The 21,719-nt window shown below is 48.5% G+C and overlaps 8 protein-coding genes across 8 annotated transcripts; 2 read left to right on the top strand and 6 right to left on the bottom strand.

The window, feature by feature from the left end:
- Positions 1-18: 18 nt before the first annotated feature.
- GL50803_0041834 (uncharacterized protein) lies at positions 19-6,450 on the bottom strand (the record flags this gene model as incomplete). The annotated part of the gene is made up of 1 exon (XM_001704518.1): positions 19-6,450. The coding sequence occupies one exon, from the start codon at positions 6,448-6,450 to the stop codon at positions 19-21; it is 6,432 nt and encodes a 2,143-aa protein (XP_001704570.1).
- A 70-nt stretch (positions 6,451-6,520) lies between these two features.
- Positions 6,521-6,709, top strand: GL50803_0025855 (4F5 protein family protein; the record flags this gene model as incomplete). Its single annotated transcript, XM_001704517.1, has 1 exon — positions 6,521-6,709. One exon carries the CDS (start codon positions 6,521-6,523, stop codon positions 6,707-6,709), a length of 189 nt encoding a protein of 62 aa, XP_001704569.1.
- Positions 6,710-6,894: 185 nt separating this feature from the next.
- GL50803_0024043 (CH-like domain-containing protein) lies at positions 6,895-10,185 on the bottom strand (the record flags this gene model as incomplete). Its single annotated transcript, XM_001704515.1, has 1 exon — positions 6,895-10,185. The coding sequence occupies one exon, from the start codon at positions 10,183-10,185 to the stop codon at positions 6,895-6,897; it is 3,291 nt and encodes a 1,096-aa protein (XP_001704567.1).
- A 121-nt stretch (positions 10,186-10,306) lies between these two features.
- On the bottom strand, positions 10,307-10,714 carry GL50803_001383 (Prefoldin subunit; the record flags this gene model as incomplete). The annotated part of the gene is made up of 1 exon (XM_001704514.1): positions 10,307-10,714. One exon carries the CDS (start codon positions 10,712-10,714, stop codon positions 10,307-10,309), a length of 408 nt encoding a protein of 135 aa, XP_001704566.1.
- Positions 10,715-10,817: 103 nt separating this feature from the next.
- On the top strand, positions 10,818-12,287 carry GL50803_0016141 (WD40 repeat protein; the record flags this gene model as incomplete). Its single annotated transcript, XM_001704512.1, has 1 exon — positions 10,818-12,287. The coding sequence occupies one exon, from the start codon at positions 10,818-10,820 to the stop codon at positions 12,285-12,287; it is 1,470 nt and encodes a 489-aa protein (XP_001704564.1).
- Positions 12,288-12,447: 160 nt separating this feature from the next.
- On the bottom strand, positions 12,448-15,951 carry GL50803_0092518 (Transmembrane domain-containing protein; the record flags this gene model as incomplete). The annotated part of the gene is made up of 1 exon (XM_001704510.1): positions 12,448-15,951. The coding sequence occupies one exon, from the start codon at positions 15,949-15,951 to the stop codon at positions 12,448-12,450; it is 3,504 nt and encodes a 1,167-aa protein (XP_001704562.1).
- A 177-nt stretch (positions 15,952-16,128) lies between these two features.
- Positions 16,129-16,647, bottom strand: GL50803_002876 (Ubiquitin-conjugating enzyme E2; the record flags this gene model as incomplete). Its single annotated transcript, XM_001704509.1, has 1 exon — positions 16,129-16,647. One exon carries the CDS (start codon positions 16,645-16,647, stop codon positions 16,129-16,131), a length of 519 nt encoding a protein of 172 aa, XP_001704561.1.
- Positions 16,648-18,529: 1,882 nt separating this feature from the next.
- GL50803_00112801 (VSP) lies at positions 18,530-20,773 on the bottom strand (the record flags this gene model as incomplete). The annotated part of the gene is made up of 1 exon (XM_001704508.1): positions 18,530-20,773. One exon carries the CDS (start codon positions 20,771-20,773, stop codon positions 18,530-18,532), a length of 2,244 nt encoding a protein of 747 aa, XP_001704560.1.
- Positions 20,774-21,719: the final 946 nt, after the last annotated feature.

Here is a 21,719-nt window from a genome sequence, read left to right as displayed (position 1 = left end):
CTTGAAGACTCAAAGTTTTCAGCCTTGATTTTTATGTTTTTTGCTTACCATTTCAATATCGAAGTATTCTATGGCTGCCTGTGTACGGGGGGCTACTAGCTTGTCTTTAAAGGCGGCAATAATCGTTGAGGCAGGCTCCGGCACATTTTTATCTTTCTTTGAATCGGTCTTCTTGACCACAGGCTGCTTGCGCTCGGACGCTGGCGCTCCTACTGAAACCGTAAATGTTTGAAGGGCTTGTATCTCTGTTGCAATTACAGTGGATAGGTCATCTCTTTCTTGGCCTTGCATTCCCTCCAGTGTGAGCTCTAGGGGCTCCGCGGTCTTAACGACAGGCTCGGCGTCCTTCTTCTTTGGAGGGGGTGCCTTTACCTTCTTATCTTTGTCAGCGGTATTGGCTTTGGCCTGGTCAGTATCTTCCTTATGCTCAAGATAGGCAACAAGTTCGTCGGTGGGAACAAATGAGTACGTAGAGAGAGTTGTTATTTGAGGAAGGACAGATGCAGCGCTCTGTAGGTAGCTAGCACGTGTTAAGAGCTCCTCGCCTTGGAGCACGCGAGTTCTGCTCCAGATACTGGTGCATAGACGCTGCAAAATCCACTCGTTAAGATTAGCTTGACATGCGGAGATTGCATTTGGCACTGGATCTACAAGCTTCCCCTTTGCGTCTGTTTGAGCCGGAGGGGCGTCATTAGCTCCCAAAAAGGTGAATGCTTGGACGTGCATGCTAACCTCCTCATACTTCATGCCAACTTCCTCAGGAACAAAGACATTTAACGCTACAACTCCGCTGGGTGGGATGTTAATGAGACAGACTCTCCGACTGTTAAGAGGACATCCAGAGCATAAAAATGGAATCAGTTTTGTCGTGCATTCGGCCATTCGCGTAGCGTCATCCTTTAGTACATCCCTAATATCAGTAGTGACTTTCACATTAACATCCTCTTCAGCCACCTTCTTCTGAGGAGATCCTTTGGACCTCGGAGCATTTTGAGTAGTTTCAAATACAGGAAGAAGAGGCTTGTGGAATATATTTATAGGAAGAATATCTTCCTCTGTAGATTGATACACTTCTCCAGTGGTAGGTGCATCTGTCATTGGGTTGTACGGGGCCACATTATTGTCTACATCTGGTGGGACATCAGCGTTGGGCTGCTCGTCAACCTTAGAAGGCTTACATGGGATTGCTACCAGCCCCAGTTCCGCAAAGCAATACCCTCCAGGTATCGAGAACTTCAGTTCAACAGTTGACTTGTCATCACCATTGAGCTTTAACGGGCTTCGAAGCTGAAAGAGGTTACTGTTGATGCGTAGTGGCTGAATATCTACATAACTATCTGAAATGGTTATCATAGAGAACTTGAATGGTAAAAGGCCAGATGGGCTTGGTGTCTTGCTTTTTAAATCTGTGGCAGCTTGGAAAATACTGTACCCTTCTAGTATGATGAATGTTTTGTGTTCAGTCGGGATAATAAGATCTGCCACGGATTGCACAAGCGACCCGTTGATACAAATCGGCACTCTCTTATATAAAATGGCACTATTATCATCCAAAGCGTAAATGTATATGGTTGCCCCCGCAGGAACTCCGTCTCTGAAGCAAGGAATCAAGCGCACAAAAGTAGTATCTGAGACCTTCGAGAGAATCGTGTGATCTGCTCTGCTAGAGATATTGAAAGAGATGGCAGGATCGGCCCCTGTGTTAGGTTTTTCATTTCCAGTTGATGGATCAACCTGATCTTGAGTAGACATCGGTGCTGATACATTGGTAGGTGCAACAGCAATGGGTGTCTGTACAGGACGCGCAGAATGAGGTCCAGATGTGTCTATTTCGAAAAGAGCAACGACCCCCATCATTCCCGTAAGCACACCTTGAGTAACAATAGATTGAACTTGCAAACAAGGAGAGTGGTTCTCTTGGTCCTGCCGTACCTTTTCTGAAGGATCACTACCTTGGTTCTGGTCTGTAAGATCATATGACTTGAGCTTTAAATTAGCGATTCCCACTTCTCCTGTGTATCTCTGAAGAGCAGAAATAGACACATTTGCGCCGTGTGAGCTCTGTACAAAGGGAAGCAGGTCCAAACTAAATTTGGCCTCAATCAAATCTACATCCAGCTGCTTCTCTAATAAGAACCTGCTCTCTTGTACGGCATCAATCATCCAGTAATCAGAGCTATTTTGTTCCTGTACCCCAGTGGCAGATCCTTTTCCTTGGGAGCTTGCTGAAACGGAGCGGCTTGATGGTTTGGTTGCCGAAGGCGCCACTGCCTCCAGAGTTTTTGATGCTTCTTCCAAGCGAGCTAAAAGGGTCATCGGGTGTGGAACCGGGACAGAATGGAAGCTGATGGAAAAGAGCAGGGTAAGGTCATATCTATCAAGTTCAGAGATGTTTGCTGGCAGTCGCGTATTCATGCAATACTCCTTGATAACATCAACGGTAAGGACCGATAATCCCCTACGCTGTGTGGCAAAAACTCGCTCGTTCTGCATAAAATAAAAGACCACTTCCATGAAGCATATAGCTGAACTATCACGTTGAGAGGTTAGTTCAGAAGTTTGGGCTACAACAGGAAGATAATCAGCATTAAACGTCAGAATAAGACTTTCTGAGCTCAGCCAGTTGTCCAGATCCCAATGGATGTTTCCGGTGGACTTGATCTTACGTGGCTTGAGAAGCCTCTCAGGGCTGGGATCGCATAGTTCTAAAAGTAGGTTCTCTGGATCCTGCTGAGATCTTTCAGAACAACCATCTTGACTAACACCGTTGATACAAAGAGAGGGGAGCGCAACATTAGATGTGTGAAGCGGACTAATATCGTGGGACACACCGTGCACATCTGACGGAGTATCCTGCTTTAGGCTAACGTCCTTAGTGTTCTTTCTCAATAGTGTTGCGGTAAAGTGATACAATTGGAGTGTTGGCAACATTGAAGCTGTTTGAATCTTCTTTATAGTCGGTAGAAAAGTCTTATCCTTTTCGCCAATAACAGACACAGCCGCTGTATTTAAGATGTTGCTCTGTGGGAGAAGTGTTGACCCTACTCCATCGGCTTGAGACTCTATATCTTCCTGCTGTAAGGGACACTCTTGCTGACTCAATGCAGCCTGTTTTGCTGGCTCTAGTGGCCGCTTGGCACCTCCAGCCAAAGATCCAGCGTTTGCAGAAGGCTTTACTTGTTGCTTAACATCTGCATTAGACTGTGACGAATCATAAGATATAATCTTTGGTCTCCATACTGGACGTCCAGTAGTGGCTGCTTCAAACAAAATCTGGTGCTGGCTAGCATGGGCGGACTCTTTCACGGACATAGTTGTCTTCGATTCGGGCAAGTCTATTTGTTTTGTAGCTGCTTGGCCTAATTTATTGGTCGATGGAGAACGCTTCCCCACTATTTTCGCATCACCATACAGGGAAGGATATTCTGGTATATAGGGCTCATATGCACATACAGACCGTGGTAGTTGTTGTAAGTTTAGCACTAATGCACCACTAGCCAGGTCCAGCAAGGTTGTAAGTCGAACAACGCAGTAGCTCATATCCGTTGATCTCTGCTGATCGTCGTTGAAAAGAGAATCTTCTGAGCCCACGTCACAATGAACCTGTTCATAGACATGATTCTTGTTAGCATACGCTTCTGTCTCATCTATCACGCGATATCCGCGGATGTACTTACTCTTCTTGCTCTTCTTCGGCTTTTCCTCTTCATCGATACGTGATCCTATTTGCACCTCAGGAGCATCCAAGAGGCTTGTCAAAGGATTAGCCTGTGAAGAATTGGCAAGATTGTCACCAAGTCTCGGAGTAGGCGCCAGGCAATCGTTGGGTTGTTGTCCCTTCGTTGACTCTTGATGAGTACACCGTTTGTCACTACGAGCAGATGCTTCTCTATCAATAATGCTACTACCAACAGAACTATTTTTGTCTGGAAGTCTCTTAGCCTTAGCTTCGCTAGCTTCCCTCAATCTCGGAAGCAAGGAAATCGTTTTCATCATCTTTTCCTGGGTATCCAAGGCGACTGTTAGCTCATTGCGATCCATTGTTCTAAGTGTGGCCATGTCGACTTTAAGTATGTCTATGGCCGTTTCGCCCTTGTTTACACTGTTCCAAGGGGCTTCTGGTTTGCCAAGGGGAAAGTTTGCTGGGTCATAGTCTTTATACATGGTAAGCTTTCTACCAGGGAGATAGTTCTGGTTACACTCATAGATCTTGGAACGCATACGCTCTAACTTAAGGAGGCGCCGGCGCTCGGCAGCTTCCTTGGCAGTCATCCTCGTCCGAGATGTCTTCCCTGTGTAGATAGATGCTGTTGGCCCGTGTGTAGGATGGGGAAGCATGACACTATTGTTTTGCAGAGAGACAGGGATTCCACTGTTTCCACCGATTCCAGAATTACGAAGTGAGCAATTATGACCAGCTTCACCAAGATAGCTGCCGCGGCCCATTCCACCCTGAGTTGTAGACATATCGGTTGCTGTCATTCCAATAATAATTGGACCGGAAGCCGATGCTCCTTCTGTGGACCCCACATTATAGCGTCCGTTATTGTACTTTCTCGGATGCTTCTTTTCAAGCATTCTATAGAGCTTTAGCTGGCGCTCAGTTGCATATGTTTGTAGAAAGTCCTCTTCATGGTCTGTAAACTGGTCACTTAGGATCACAGCCAGCACGGGATCCGACACCCAAAGCTTGACAAATATAAGGTCTGGATTATATTCTTCTAAAGCATCAAAGGGTGATGAGTCTGCTGACATCATAGAACTGTTCATGGATGAATCAGAGGAATTGAGGAGAGAGCGCAGAGAACGTGGGGCTGCTCCTGATGCGCATGCATTGCGAGAAAGAATTGTCGGTCGCGAATCGGCAGAACGCGCAGGGATGTTTTCATCTGCTAGGAAGCGTGAGGGCGGTTTGCTAAAGAGTTCCTTGGGCTTATACTCAGCTTTTTCCATCGAAAGGACATCTATGACACCGAGAGAAAGAGGCGTTTGTAGACGTGCTTCGTCCTGAATGACAGACTCAAAGAGATCCAGTAGAAACGTTGATTCAACCCCAGGTTTTGGCTCATAAAGAGAAGCAAAGGTATCCTTCACTGTTAGAGAGGTTGCTTTGACACTAGAGGTAGCTTGGAACGAGTCGCCTCCTAAATTCATACTGTAACGCTTTGTATTCTCGTCTACAGAGCTATCGTCTTTGTGCATGGACTCTCTGTATGAACCTCTGTGTGAATCCTGGCTCGGGCTAGGTGAGTCTATCTTGTTAAGGTCGTCTATAAGGCTATGAAGAAGAGGACTTCGAACACCAGCGCCCTGGTTCTCAGATAGTAAGAAGTGCTTCCGGATCCTATCGCGTATAACACCAAACAACGTAGGAAACTCAATAAGCGTCACCATATTCGGAGACACCTCTTTATCTGTACATTGCAAGAAGAGCTGCAAGGCGTCAGGAGTAAAAGATTTATCGAACGGAATTGAGATCTGCACGAACGATGAGAACGGAGTAAGGAGGAAACTGTACGGGTTAACAGCCATACAGTCCATCCCCATGGCAAGTACACTAGCCCAATTGGCAGTAGATCTATATTTTACACCAGCAGCCTCTACATCCACAAGATGGGGATGGTAGTAATAAGATTCTGCGTCATTGGTAGGTGTAGAATCAGCAGTACCCGTAGTTCCAGATTCCGACCCTTGCTCTATCCTAGTGTAATTAGTCACTGGAATGTATAGAGGATTCTTGTCAATATTCAACGCTGTGAATAGGGTAGAGCTCTTTTCTTTGACGCCTGGTACCAGAGTCTCCAGAGGAGACGCAACCAGCAAGTCTCGCGAAGGGTCTTTACCTTGAAAATATACTGAGACAGAATAGTGTTTGAAGCGAGAGAGGAAAAAGGGTACCAGTGTGTACACCCTGAATGAGGCCAAGGAGTAGGGAAGTTGCGCTGGGATAGGAAGCTGAGACTCCTGTGGATCATAGACAAGAAGCTCGCTATATAGTTTAGTAAAGGTATCTACCACATAGCTAGAAATGAAAGCAGCTTCTGAAACCATGGAAGGGGCGGAACTGGGAGGTGGGACGTCTCCAGAAATAAGCGAAAGAGTACGTAGGTTACTTTGAAACTGAACGAATGGCGGGAATATCAATTGGGTAGTATTTGTAGGGGATGAAGATGGGCCCGATGAGCTGGGGCCTTTTGTTCCAGACTTTTGCTGCATCCTAACGTCTCCAGGGATGTTGGAATATGGATGCTTAACCGTGAGCTTGTCACCTAAGTTAGAGAAGTTGATAAAGTTCGCCATGTCTACGACAACCACAGGGGCCTCAGCGGGAGAAGCGAGCAACGTTGTGTAAGACATTAGCTCTGTAGAAGCCTGCTGCTTCTGAAGGTCCAGAGTACTAATCTCTCTGAGTAGGTCAGACGTCTGAGGAACCACCTTCTTGGATGCCATAAGCCTAAAGTGCAGATTTAGCCAAAAGTTTCCTGGCCGGTTTTTTTGAAAAGCAACCACTGTGGCCTGGATGACACGGGGTAACCAGCGCGATGTTGATCGTGAACGAGCAAGAAAAAGGAAGGAGCGAAATGAGGGCGGCCGTAGCCGTGCTCACACCGGCGTTGACCTAGCTGAGACAAAGGAGCGCAATGCAGAGATCATGCGGCAAAAGCAAGCTGCAGCAGATGCTCGCAAAAGGGAGCAGGGAGGTCAATAGAGGTGAGAGACTTCCTCACACATTGATGTCTTTACTTCTCTTGAGCCTATCTGTATGTAAACAATTAGACTGTCTGCTATATGCCATGCTGCAGTAGGCTTATAGAGTTTATTAGAAGCCACATCACTGGAGGTAGCACACAATGCAGAGCGACCTAATTCCTTGGTGTATTGCGCCAGCACAACTCAGTCTTCTCCAACAGAGCTTTCTTCTAAGATTGAACGAATGAACTTGGCCAAGTGTACGTTTCCATAGTCTTCGGAATCTGTCTTGATGAGAATGTCCTTCATCAGGGATAGTGCCGTCGGGACCATTGTCAGTGAATTGAGAAAGGCTATTACAGATTGCTGACATTCTTCCATGAACTTCCCAGAAAACGCTTTTCGCGCGGTAGGCAATAGGACCTCGTTGCTATTGAAAGCGTACTGTATTAACGCGTGTATACTGGCTTGTAGTTCTTGCTCGTCGACCATGCTATCGAGCTCGATCAAGAGGTCTGTCAACAGAGAGCTTGCTGTCTCACTTACTCGAGGGTCTGTAATCTGGGTGAAGAGCTCGTCACTGAGGTGGTCATAGACGAAGCAGCTTATGTCCGGGATGAATTCTATGAGACGTGCGATGGCTATGAAGTAATTGTTTGGATCGATACTCTTGTTGGCAAGGAATTCCTTTGAATACGTTACGGCGACACATAGCAACGCAGGTACTATCTCCATAAGCTCACTACCGGGATATAGAGCCTGTACGATCTTTAGATAGCAATGGGGTGGATAGCTAACTATAGATTGCTCAAAGTCTCCCTTGCCGTCGAGGGCGGCAAAGACAATCTCCGTCATATCAGGAGACTGTATGAGAACGTTCATAATACACCTAAGGACGTGCAATGTCTCATTGTACGCCTCAGCCTTTTCCGGATCGTCGAGAATGGTCTGTATTGTGAAGGGAGTAATGTGCTTCATCATGTCCATGTTTCTACCGGTTGAGCTCAGGATCCCAATGAGGAGAGAAACAGGAGAGAGACGCTCATGAAAGTCCATTATGGCTCTTTCCAAGTCATAGGAGACGAGGACTAAGGGCGTGTCATAATGATCCTTGATACACAGAGATGCATATCTTCGGAGGATGAGCACTAGAGAAAGGAGCATTTCATAATGTAGGTAGGGTATATTATCATATTGACAATTTATGCCATGCGTCTCAACCTTTACCATGCCCTCCACACTATGCTCGGGCGATGTTTCCGTTGCACTCCGTTCCGATGCCACCGTGTTCATCACAGCAATTGGACTGTGGCGGTCACTTGGTACTATACTTATTTGACTGGCGCCTACGCTAACTGACGGCCCGAGCGAGGCTGTGTGCGTGGAGGAGTGAAGACCATCTACTATAGCGTGAGTCTCTGGAACAGATAACGAAGCAATTGACGCTCTTCTTGGGGTCTTGGTAGCAGGATTACCACCAGATAGGCTGGTTTTCTTACTACCCTCTTCTGGGATTGTCTGTAGGTCAGTCCCAGCGCAGAGAGATGTCAGTTTAGTGCTTCCATAGTTTGGAGCAACGTTGGCTACTCTATAAGGCTGGTGCGAAGACCGTGTGTTCCCTTCTACATCGTCACTATCAGAGACTAGCGTAATACATGGCTTTGTGCGATTAACAATGGACTCAAAGATAACAAGAATAGTGGGTTCTGCATGGGGCATTAGCTCCTGGGGATTTGCTGCACAGCACCTGAACAGAAGGTCCAGAACGATGACTCTTTCATCTATCAATAAATTCTCAGACCCCACTAGAACGCGGATAATCACATAGAGAATATCTAATAACATTTGCTCCAAAAGCTCTCTGCCAGAGAGCATCTCTTCTTCGTTATCTCCTTGAACCATGACCCCATATCCAGTGGAAACACTATACTCGCTGCAGGACTGGGCAGTTCCTGTGCTTGCATGCATGTTATCACGCTCAGAAAACCTAACGGGGCTGCTGGACTTGCTGCGGTCATCTTTACTTTCTCCAATATGTTGCTTCAATGGTAACACAAACATTCCATATAGCATAAAGCGTGGATCATGGGAGAACTTGATGAAGTAGCCGGAGATGACAGAAACTATAGAGGTTAAAACAGCAAGCCGCAACTTGCTGGGATTGATCATATATTGGCCATCAGACTTTTCTCTAAAATTATTGTCAGCAAGCTGTATAATATTTGTTATTATGTCTAACGCCGATTCATGCTCCATGATCGGCAAAAATGCCATATAAAGATCCACAAAGTTGTGAAGTCCGAACTCACGCAAATCGATCACGTGCATCAATCTAGTTTTAATTATGTGACTGAAGATCAATGCAAGAGATGACGGAGAAGACCGGCCTAGCTCTGCAATCAGGTGCAACAGGTATTCAGTCGCCTGCCGTGGAAATTCCGCTTTTGGGCCAGTTACCCTCCGCAAGTTGATGGAGGATAAGACAAGCAACTTCAGGAGTTCCCAAAAGAGAAATGGATTGGCGGAAATTTGATCAACCAAGAGAGTTGTAAACGGCTTCAGCTCAAGGATCAAGGCGTCGAAAAGCTCGACTGCATTTTCTGAAGGAACGCGCAGACATATATTAATAAATGGATAGATGGTGTCCACCCGTGGATCAATCATCTCAAGCATGTTCTGAAGTTCTGGAAGAGATGTAATTGCATTCTTGCAGGCTGTCGACAACTCCATGAGGAGTCTTCGTGTCGAGATATATACGCCTCGCACAAACTTGGGGACATTCTTCGGCAGCTTATTTTCATTGGATGTACCTGTAGCACCAGGATTCATCCTAAAGGCCATATCATCGTTATCAACGGCAGCCGTGGATGGTCGCATAGACAGCATAGAGTTGTTTGGTCTGGAGCTGGCAGCATTCAGTCCATCTGCGTCACCATGGACCAAGATGGTTGAAAGGTTCGTTGCCGTGGCAAAGGTCGTTTGTTCATGAGCAGATGTATGATGTATGTTATCGAGGTTCCGCGTTACAAGAAATTTAAGAGGGTCCTGAGTGATGGTCTGATTTTGATGGTTGGCGTTCAATGCCACCCCAAGCTTAGAGACAGGACCCTTAGTCAGCGACCTATCCTCATTTGTTGATACTGGTCTTGTCGATTGCTTGCTCTCTGCCAGATCTTTCCCCGTGTGCAAGGTGTGAACACGTTTCAATATAGAAACAAGAGCCTGTTCGTCTCCAGCTTTGCATGCCTCAAGTTCTGTATCAGTGAGGGAAAGTTTTATCTTGGGAGCAACTGCAGCGATTCTATTCCAATTCTTTGATGTCACGGTCGCAGAACTCTGATTATCAAATTGCACTATCTTGAAATGCTCTGGGTACAACTTGCTCAAAAGTTCAGCAATAAGATATCCATTGTGTAGATCCTGTCGGGGAGATCGTAATTGAGTAGCAATTCCTTGTCGTAAACACCATGAAATGAGCTGATATGGAAGTTTCATTTTTGGTTCAGGTTTTGAATTTAGGTGCCGCTCCTTTCTATAACTCCTGCCGAATCACATGTGCACAGCGATTATGACCGCAATGAGAGCTAGGACTGCTAATTTACTAACGCAAATGCCCCTAGGTTTCGTAGTCTAGGTTTATCGAACCCTTGAATTTCTGTTGGAGCACATCACGTAGTTGATTGAGCTTGGCCTCTATCTTGCTACAGCGATTAGAGACGACTTCGTATTCTTGCGAGACTGTTGCCTTTAGAGCCTCCAGCGAGTTATCAATGTCCATGGAGTCGTTTGGGAAGAAAGCCGCCCCGATAGCGAGCATCGGCTTCACCTCCGTATCATCAAGCTCTAAAAGAGCAACTGATGCGCTCTCTATGTCATCGAGACGCTTCTTGAGAACCTTGCGCTGCTCTGCCAACTCCACATAAACCATGTGCAACCGGGCAAAGGTGTTGATCATCTGCTGGTCCTGAAGAGACGCATCAACAGACTTATGGTCAGAGGGCAGAAGGCGCTGTGTTAATGACATCCTGGGAATACCTAAACGAAGACAAAAAATACTTGGGGAAGGATTTCAAGGTTTTAAGCCTTCCAAAGTTTCCATTTTGCATGGCCATTAAAAAGGCTCTCTGATGAAGCTCGACAAGATCGAGCTTACTTACTATCCACCCTCTGTAACGATTTCCTACACAAGCAGGCACACTCAGAGTGTCCTTTCAGAAACCGTTGCTGTTCCTCACTGTATGACATCGCTCAATACATGTGTGCAATATTTAGCACAGTCAAACCGGTTTTTGGCCCATTACAAGGCACAGACAGATTACGTTGCGTCTACTCTCTTGGCTGCGCAGGAGGTAAACCTCAAATATAAATATGCACCCAGGGCGGTTGTCACAAGCGAGCTCCTACCCATTACCTCCTGCAAGCTAGATAAATCAGGAGAGCTCGCTGTAGTAACTTCTCATGATAGGACGGCGAAAATCTATGATCTCTCCTCCATTGTGACCAGCAAGGCTCGTTTATCGGAGAGAAGCATATTAGAAGGGCACGAAGGCGTAGTATATACCGCTGAGCTCAGTTATCCTGATGCAGCTATCTGTGGCACAGCCTCCTTCGATGGAAGCTGCCGTCTTTGGAACACCGACACAGGAGCTCCCATGGGGGTTCTTATGGTGGCCGATGATGTTTGTGAGTTTCTCTCAGTGGCATTCTCTCGCGTGAGTCCTAAGCTATTTGCTGCGGGAAACGCGTCTGGCTCGGTTTATATCTGGGATGTTTGCCGACCCGATGATCCATTTGCCTCGTTGCCTCACATTCATGCAGAGGAGGTAATTTCTATCTACTTTGACCACCGTTCTGATCACAGATTACTAAGTGCGTCTTTTGACGGTGGAGTCCAGGTACATGACCTCCGCGTACCACTCGGTGTCAGTGCGTCTGGTAGCACTAGTACTAGCCTTAGGTCTGGATCTCATCTCTCTGAGCCAGCTAACTTATCAATATCGAGTAAGCTTTTAACTAAGCACCCAGCCGAAATTACAGCAATCGACATGGATACCAACCTGACAACAGTGATAAGCGCTAGCTCTGATGGACTTTATAGAATCACGGATTTGCGCGCTCCCGAGTCTCCTCTCTATGAACATAACTTTGGATCCGAGGTTTTGTCTTGCTCTATGTCACTTAGCAAACAGTACACAGCGATCTCAGTCTCGCATGGGGAAGGCGGTGTAGGAGATAACATATCTCTTCCCGATATGGTAAAGAGAAAGAAGATACAGAAGAGAAAGAAGGGAGAAGTTGATGTTTATGTCATCGACAACGATCAACACTCACTGGCAGGTGTGCTCCACGGCCATATCGGAGAGGTCAACCTAGTCAAATTTCTAGCGCCTGGGTTCGGTAATCGCATTGTTACCTGCAGCAATGACAGAACTCTACGGGTCTGGGGTGGTCCCGAGGACCTGAAGAAGAGCTGCGCAGAGGTTGCCCGTTTAGATGGTCATATGGACGCAGTTGCAACGTTTGATATCTCATATGACGCTTCTGTAATTATCAGTGCTTCGGTTGACAATGTGTTCCGCGTGTGGAGCGCAAAGTAGTGTTCACAGACTTCAACTCTATTAGATACTTTTAGCTTAACCCTGAGTCAGATTCTGAGGTACAGCACATGTCCTCAGTTCTGTGCTCAGATATCTTCCGTATACTTTCTGCTAGTGAGTCCCTTTTGTAATGTTCAAAATGCAACAAACTAAGTGATCGTTAACGTATGTCTTCGTCAGGCCTATTCGGCCCGTAAACATATGAGAGGGCAAAAGCTGGATGGGTGTACATCGCGGCAATAGCCCTTACTTCGTCATCTGTGAGTTCATGGTTCTTGATAGACAGTTCGTTAGCAATCTCACACTGGAAATCTTCGAAAATAATTGAGGTACGTCTCATGTATGATACAGGTGGTTCTGCCAGGTTGAGGGGCGCGGCGGTCAGTTCATTCTTCTGTAAGTGATTCATGTTAATGTTTGGTTTGATTCTCATTCTCTCAGTAAATATTTTTGAGAGCTTTTGTCGCGTTTGATCAACCACTTCCATGCTGGTTATGTCTGCCTTGTACCTGTCCCACTGATCGGCACCGTTTGCGCCCAGGAGGTCATTAAGGTGTTTCTCCTCCCCGTATGTTACTATTCCATCGTCAGCTTCAATGGGATTGCGCTTCTCACGATATGGATTTATCTTGCACATGGTCTTGGCGCCCCAATCGCTCAAGTGCATCGACATCATAGCGCGCTTAAATTTAGAGTCAACGTACACCTTTCTTATTATCGCGATGATCATGATTGTCGCGAGGAAGTACGCACAGACAAGCGTGATGGTTTCGTTGAGAACGATAAGAAATGCAATCGTCGCTATCATCATTAGCAAAAATCCCAAATAAGTATCTCCGCTAACATACTTAATAATGTCTGTGGCAGCGGACATCTCGGAATCTGAGAGAGGTCTATACACATAGAGAATATTAAAGCGGTTGACTATTGAAAACACGGTGTAAATGATAAAGACAAACACCGTGGATATAGGTGCGACGATTGAGTACATAAAGCCTATCACCGTCATGTGAGAGCCATATGCTAATTGTTTAAGGTAAGGAAATCCTGTGTAGTAAGCTATTCGCCTCTTAGCGATAGGGTCTTTGGTAATCATAAGCTTGAGCAGACCCAGCAGCAAATCGGGAATCCGTAGAAGCGTGAGGACAGAGAAAAGGAAATACTTGGTAATTAAGTAGTTAATAAATGTAAAGATTTGTGCAGGAAAATTGCGGCCAATATTGGCCACCAGTCCGTTCAACGTTAGGCCTGTTAGCTGTTCAAAATCTATAGTTCCATACTCGTTGAAGGTGGAGGTCAGCATGATCTGAATTATTCCTACAATAAAAATGAGAAAAAGAAAGTTAATTCTGTATTCGAGATTGGCTTTTTCTGTGTTGCTAGTGCAAAAGGCAAGCATAGAAAGGTACTTTATAACTAAGGGCAGGAGGGCCATAAAGATAACTTGGACTATGACAGGAAGAAGGGTAATGCTCATAGACGCTGTTTTATAGCAAATGTAACAGACAACTCCCCCAACGTCGCTTACAGTTCCTTTTGTGAGAGAGACCGTCTGAGCACACTTGTAGCGCCCTTGGCCTGGCTTACACATTCTAATATAGAAAGAATTAAACCATTGCTCACTGTTATTTGCAACCAAGTTTAAGATATATGTCTGAGGAACAAAGTAGCCAATGAAAAGAGATAGGAGAAGAACTAGGAAAATTGAGCGCATCACTAATCTAAACCTCTTTGAGTATGCTGTGTTCCCCCAGATTATTTGATTATACTCTGGTGCAGATCCGACCTTTGGCTCGGTTGCGTTCATATAAAGTAGCGAATTAGAGCAAAGGGTCGCTTCGATCTGTGAGTTGAAAACCACAAATGCGGTCCGGCCGATCGGAGTATCGATGTGGGCCCTGTGCTGCTGCCGTGTCTTGCTTTTTATTGTAGCAGCATCTATTTTCCCGAGCCCGTGGTCAGGAAACGTGGTTCTTATTACCTCTGCAACACTCTTGGGTATACCCAGGAGATACTTTGTAAGCACTGGCCTTAAGCTCCTCGTGGAGACCTCGCCTAATGTTGCCTGCTGCTCCCGATATCGCTCTTCTGCACTGATGGGTCGTTGTGTGGATAACGCATACTCTGTTCTGCTAGAAGAGCTAGCTGGTTTCATCGTGGCTCCTGCAGACACGCTTTCTGCCTCACGAAAGCTTCCTTCTTGTGCACTATAGATTGTACTGAGATGAAATGGTTCGGTAGCTTGCCTGCCTGCTGAGACGACTCGAGGAGCGCTTGGAATTCCATCAACTGAACCCATGCCTATCAGTGGGCCAATTAAATTGTTGACACGCAGGTCGTGCGAAATCTTTGGAGAGATCAACACATTAGAAGGATTAGAGAGCTGCATCGTTGAGGTAGGTAGTGACGCATATATATTGTTAAATTGTGAAACAGATCTGTCACTGGACTCTGGAATGCTTCTATCTTGAGACTCTTCATCCCTGGTTAACATAGTCCTGCTAGGGCCTTGAAAGGCAGTAAGGTTGGAGCCCACTCGTGAAAGAGTCTGAATGCTAGGTAGATTAAGTTCGATGTCAAAGTTATCCCGTTCTGCAATAACGTCTTCAGCAGTCATCCGCGTACATGTAGTAAGCTTGTTGAAAGATGTAACATTGGCAGGCATTGGCGGCGGTAGATGCTTGATTCCGATAAGGTGGGAGAGGTCAATATTCATTTCATGGGCATACGCCAGTATTTCTAACTTTAGTTGACGTGATTTAGTCTTAAAAGGAATCAGTGCCATTTGCGACTTAGATATCTTATTCTGCATCTTCTGGACACGCTGTTTCACGGTCGGATCGTCTATTTCGGCCAATGTAAGTCCGTGCAATCCTATTTTGTTCATGTAGGCCTCCAATTCCGTTACATAGTAATTCACCAACCGATCTGTCTTATGCTGATTTAGAATTAGCTTTAGCAGCTTCTTGTATTTGAACGTTAAGCTCAGAGAATGCTCGGGAACGGGAATTATATAGCGTATGACACCCTGCTGAAAGACGCCTTCAAGAGACTTAGCAAGGTCTCCATATGTTCTTATGCCTGAGGGGAGCTGATCCAGCATGACAACGAAGTTCTGTGGTGCCGAGCGACGTAGAGCACGTTGACGGAAATAGATATACACGATGTGGAACTGATCATAGAACTCCATCATCATGAATGTGTAGATTGTCGCAACGACCGTCGGAACTAAAATGGCATAGGAGCCTGCTTCCACGTGTGTAAGAGACATCTTCGACCAGCCTGTACGATAGTCTGTGTTAAAGTCTTGGTCTACGCCCACCACATAGACAGGTATGAGGATTGTTAAGCCAAAGAGAGACATGATACCGAATAAGGAAATCACCATAGTCTGATACAAAACAAATATGGCAGCCACATTTCCACATCTAGCGTATTGCGAAATGGGCTGGCAAAATACGTCTAGAAACCATATGCTAAATTTCCTTTGCCGCCGCATGTAGAACGGACAAAATACCATTGGGAGTAAATACTTGAATAGGGAGAAAATAAGAAGTACCCCTGCTGTCACTGCTAGCTGTATGAGCGTTGTGGCAGTGAGCGTTGTTTCAAAATTTACCTCTCCTGTAGCAGTGTATGACCCTTTGATTTCTGTGCTTGCCATAGCTTGTAGTTTTTATTACTGATAGAGGTACCCAATTCACTCCTTTGCGAAAAGGCTTGTTCTGCTATAGTCTCCGCCAATGGGCCAGCAGACGATGAACAGTACCGGTCACCGTCTGATCCACAGCAAAGCAGGCTCATCCCACATTTTAACGATAGCTGGAAAGCCAGCGTATGGTCATGAAGTGTTATCTGCTACTTTTCTATTCTGAAGCGCCTCATAGACTCTACACCACGGCTCTTCTTTGATAAAGCTCTGCGACCTTTCCATGCGTGCTCTTACTTCGCGATTGTATGCATCTATATCACAGTTATATTTGTGCGCGGCATCGCTATTGGCCGGAGATGATGGATTCGGGTCTGTCAGAAGGGACTGAATGGAAAGGAGGACAGACAAGATTGTAAAGCAAGGAGACCACTGTGACTGCAAAATATCTAAACAAAGCGAGCCGTCCGTATAAACGTTTGGATGATACATCGATGTTACGAAATGTACAGAAGGAGGTTTGATAGGGTACTCGTTGGGAAATTTCATCCTTATACATAGCTTACCATTCTCCCAAGCTGTCCCGGCGGGCCCCAGAATTATGCAATTCCAACAGCGCTCATCCTTTTGGTCTGGCAGCGCCATGACTCCTGGAATGTCTGTCTTCGAGAACTTCTGGTATTCACGCATCAAACGACTCGTGACAGACATGATTTTTCAAAAGGTGGAAGTTATTGGATAATCGGGTTTATTTTGTTGGTAGCTCTGGACTACCCTCTAGAGTGAATGATCCCACCACAAGATTGCCTGTCTGGAGTAGGGACCTGGGAGTACTCGACCTAGGTGTCTCCAAACCTCACGACCAGGCCGGTCTGACGAGCTTGCACAGAACAGGAGCCGGGACTCCTCTGTGTCTGCCTAGGTCGCACTAGCCGGTGGAGAACCCAGTAAGGGGCAGATGCATTGAGGCCCCAGTGCCTGAGCCGTAAGGGACTGGGGCATCCAAAGGAGCTGCAGAGCACGCTTACCCCAGCGAGTCCTTGTCGTAGCTCTTCTCGTGTCCGATACTCCTGCCCATAATTAGGTAGCGGATATGTGGAACAGTGACCGGCTTCCAGCGTAACACGACCCCTCGAGGCCTTCCGTGCGGAGGCAGACGGCTCCTGCTGCTCCTTAGCCACCGGTGACAGTGACTAGCCCAGCAGGGCGTGACTGGTGGACGACTCCGCCTCATCGACAACTGTGCACACTGGTGAGTCTCAAAGACAGACGGGGGTCATCCAGTTCGTAACGATCATTGGTAGGTGTCCTTTACGGCAGAGGAGAATGCGACCAACAGGCCACAGAGCTGCTTGCGCAAAGTCCTTCCACCACTGACCCAAGCCGACCCCTCGCAAGATCCTTAGCGGAGTTGCGTCCGAGATGTGTGCCTGCGTTGCTGTCCAGGTGCATGTGCCGGCCCTGGTGCTTCCCACAAGCTTGCGAGCATCGAGCTGGCCGCTACCGAACCGTATCAGAAGTCAGCACCAGGATGTAGTCCCATCAGTCAGGCTCTGCAGGCTCCCAGAGCTACGCATCAAAAGGCCGTTCTTCTTTGGTTGTGCAGCGTGGGGAGATGCACCGAACTACCACACCCTCTCCGTGTGGCGTGGTTTACGACGGGGGACGGGGTCCCTGTGCTCATGTCTATCTGCCCAGGACGAGTCGCAGCCCGGGTTGACAATGACAAGCGAGCATCGCCCGGCTCCTTGTCAGCGGGTGGGAGATCCCGCCACCCTAGTACCCACAGCAACGGGTGCCGATCACTGGCAGAGGGACACGACACCCAGGCTCCCGTTCCTTCCACTGATGGTAGCCCACTATGAAGAGCCCTTTGTCGCCTGCACCAACAACCTCAGGCACTGTGGGTCAGAGCGCCTCCATAGTGGACAGCGGTAGCACTATGATGATCTGGGGTGACAGGAGTCCCGGTCTATCAACTCAGGAGACAGCACGCTTTGGGCAATGCTTCCCTCCTGTCCAGATCTGGGAGGACTGGCTGCCTTCTGAGCCCACCTGGCACCTTGTCAGGTGATGGAGTGTCTTAAAGTATTCATTACAAAAGATCAGAAATAGCGCCATGCATTCCCAATAGACCAGAACGTCTCCTAGGCTACTCTATGCTGATTCGCACCTTTCATGGACCCTAGCGATCACTGTAATCTTCTCTCGGGATCCCGCAAGGGACTGTCCTTGAGTGCGATTCCCCCACGACAGCCGGGAGTCGCAGACATAATCCAAAGGGATGAGAGTACTACAGAGGCTGAGAGGAGAGCGCCGATGCACAGGGGTCCGCAGAGACCCGGTTCGTACAGGGAAGGCGTGGAGGCTGGCTCTCCAGGGATGTAGAGCCACCAGGAAAGGAGCTGGCAGTGGGGCTTAGGCGCAGCAGAGGCACCCGATCCGTCCTCTGATTGGCCGCGAGGCAGTAGGCGCATGGGGCGGCATCACCGCTTGTTTTTGGATTTTCTGCTTCCCTGCGCGTTGTGCAGGGGTCCGCAGTGGGCTGAGTATCACAGGCTACACATAGTAGATGCGTTTACTACCTAAGTACCTACGCCTTCCCTCTGCAGATGAACCACCAGCAGAGGAAGCCGACGAGGCCGGCCACAATGACAACCGCCGCGACAGAGATCCCTGCTATGGCACCGGTAGAAAGGCCGCTCTTATTCGTGCTTCCCCCGGTACTTTCACCGTTCATGAGGTAGCAGAGAACGGAGCCACTACCAGCCGATGGAGGGGCGCAGCTAGCGCAGTTGGCGACGCCGGTGATGGATCCCCCGTCGCTCTTGTCGCATGCTATACACTTTTCTTTGGACGGGTAGTACCCTGCAGCGCACACCGTGCACTTGGTGGCGTCGTTCGCATTGCACTCGGAGCACTCAGTGGCGCAGGGAACACACTTCTTAGTGTTACCGCCAGTCTTAGCATATCCAGCCTTACACGTGTCGCACTGGTCCTGGCTGGTGCACGTCTTACATCCGGCCGAGCAAGTGATGAGCGCGCCGTTATTCAGCTTGTACCCGTCGGCCGGAGTCTGACAGGCATCGCTCGCTTCTGCTGCGGCTAAGCAGACGCTCTTTCCGGGGAACTTGGTCGTCTCATAGCAGCCCCCGTTCATACGAAGAAGCCCGTTGGCGCATTTGTCACAGACACCAGTCCCTTTGGTAGTGCACGTAATAGCCTTTCCGGCCGCCGCCGAGCAGACTCCGTTCTGTGGAAACTGGCCGGCTTCCTTGCACTTGGAGCAGTAGGCCGTGCCATCGACCGTCAGCTCGCACTTCTCGCAGTTGTTAGCATTTGGCTCGCATCCTGGTTTGCACGTCCCCGTGTTGCCCTCTCCTTCGTAGCTGAGGGCCTTCTTAGGCTCACAGCTCGTACACCCGTTGGAGTTCCCGTTCGCGCACGTCTTGCACGAGGTATCGCACTTGGCACAGGCGGTTTCTTTCTTGTAGTATCCGTCCTTGCAGGTCTCGCACTGTCCTTGCCCGTTGCACAGGAGGCAGTTCTCGACCTCGCACTTCTTGCAGGCCTTCTTGCCCCCCTCGTTGGTGCCCGCGTAGTAGCCTCCCAGATCTCCGCACGCATCGATGCACTGGCCCGTGGGCGTGAGGGCCTTAGTGCCCTCGCACTCTGTGCACACCTCCTTGCTTGTCTTCGGCTCACTGCACGTCTTGCAGCCGGGGGTGTTGCACGGCGCCGCAGGGGGGTCGGACTTCTTCATGCACCCGGTGCCGGCCTCCTCGGGAACGTAGCCCTCAACGCACTCACAAACGCCAGAGGTCTTTTCCTCGTTGGAGTTCAAGGGGCAGCTTTCAACGCACCCCTTCTTGTTTGGCTGGACCTTCTTCTGGTTTTCGCACGTCTTGCAGGCGACTGCTCCATCGGCGCCCTTCTCGCACGTCGCGCATCCATTGGAGGTCCCCTCGGCGCACGCCTTGCACGTCTTCGGCTCAGTGTCGTCGGCGTAGTGGGTGCTTTGATTCTTGCACTCAGTTTCGGTGACGCACGTGCCAGTGTCGCTGCCATTATCCTTCTTCAGGTACGGCTTGTCGTCCTTACAGGAGGTGCACTTCGCAGCCTCGGTCTTACAGGTCTTGCAACCAGGATCACACGCCTCACAGGTTTTGGTGCCGCCATTTTTCACGAAGAACCCTTCGGTGCCGGTGCACTCTTCTTCTGTCACGCAGGAGGTGGCTGAATCTGTAGCCGTCTTCAGATACTTACCTTCTTGGCACGCAGTGCATGTGGCAGCCTTAGTGCCACTAGCTGATAGTTGCTCTGGTTTCTCACAGGTAGCGCACCCAGCCACCCCCGTGTATATCTTATCGCCAGTAAGTGTTACGCCCGTCGCGTCTCCGCACGAAACAACAGAGTCGTGGGCGTCGTCTGTATCTGCCGGCGGGACAAAGTACTTATTTCCAGCGACAGCCTCTGTGCACTTACCAGCATCTGCCGCTTGACACATGGCATTGCCAGGGGGTTTTGCTCGTTCATAGCACCCGCCCTTGTACATGAAGGAGTTGCCGTTACATCCTGTACATTTTCCGCCTGCGTGTGTCTTACATACTGCTGTATCAGACGACACATCTGTGCATACCCCGTTGACAGGAGCGCGATCAGCGGGATCTGCCTTGCATTGAGAGCAATACAATTTACCATCAATCAGAACGTTGCATGCCTCATCGGCACAATTGGTAGTTTGATCTGCACAGGTAGCCGTTCCAGCTTTTTCTGCTATCTGTGCCGTCCATACAAACTGAAGGATTACCCCCGCGAGAACAAATCTACAGAACATTGGGGTCAGCCGGTTACTAGGAGACGGACAGAACTATTAATACATTATTATCAATCTGTGTGATACACAGTAGAGTGTAATACTGGGCACACTTCTGAACGACGTCACGTGAGTGATGAGAACGCCATCCTGTCATTCGCGGAGGGCCTCTCATTCTCCCTCGTTATAGACCGTGGCAACAGAGACACAACAGGCAGCTCGTCCGTCTCCGTAAGCATTCCAGGGAGTCCTGCCTGTCTGTACGAGGAGGTTTACTCTTCCACCAAGGACGGTTTCCGGCTGCTTCCGGTACATCAGTCGTGCCTGGACCGCTAGTCTGTTGACCGCTCGGGATTTCAGATATGAAGGCTTGGATGTGTCCAGGTTCTGGTGGCGGTGATGGAGTATTCCACGTGGGTTTTTGCAGGGGCGGGTCTTTCTGAAGCATACCGCAGGCAGATCTGCGATACACTGACCCACTACCATTGACGGGTGCTCTTGCGCTAGTCTTGTATCTGGTTCGCTGATGATCCCCCCTAGACGACATCTTCCGCCATCTCTCGGAGAAGCGCGGTCTCAGACCAACCTCCAGTGGAACAACTCATCAGTTCCGCCTGTGTGGCGGGCTTCAGGCTTACCTGCAGGCGTAATCCAGAAATTTCACGAGTGGGTCTCGTCATTCCTGGCCAGTTCAGAGACGAGGGTTGGTCGTTAATGATATAATAGGGATCTCCCTTCACTTGTATACCAGGAGTCTTTTGCGTCTCTCAGTCGCTCCGCAGGGGTGTGCTCAGGCTGAGTATGCACGCCGGTCCTTTCGGGGTTCAGGCCTTCTCGTGGACTCTCTGCTCTATCAGTGGCGCCTCTCCTTGGTCTGCCGCCTTGGTGGGTGTAACTCTGGTCACTGTCCTTTTTTAGATGCTCCCGTCTGTCAGGGGCCGTCATCGGGCTCTCCGCTGGCTGGGCC

This window comes from Giardia intestinalis, chromosome 4 (genome assembly GCF_000002435.2).
Source record: "Giardia intestinalis strain WB C6 chromosome 4, whole genome shotgun sequence".
Taxonomy (NCBI): domain Eukaryota; phylum Fornicata; order Diplomonadida; family Hexamitidae; genus Giardia; species Giardia duodenalis.
The sequence above is the reverse complement of the archived record's forward strand: the minus strand, read 5'-3'. Positions and strand labels throughout refer to the sequence as shown.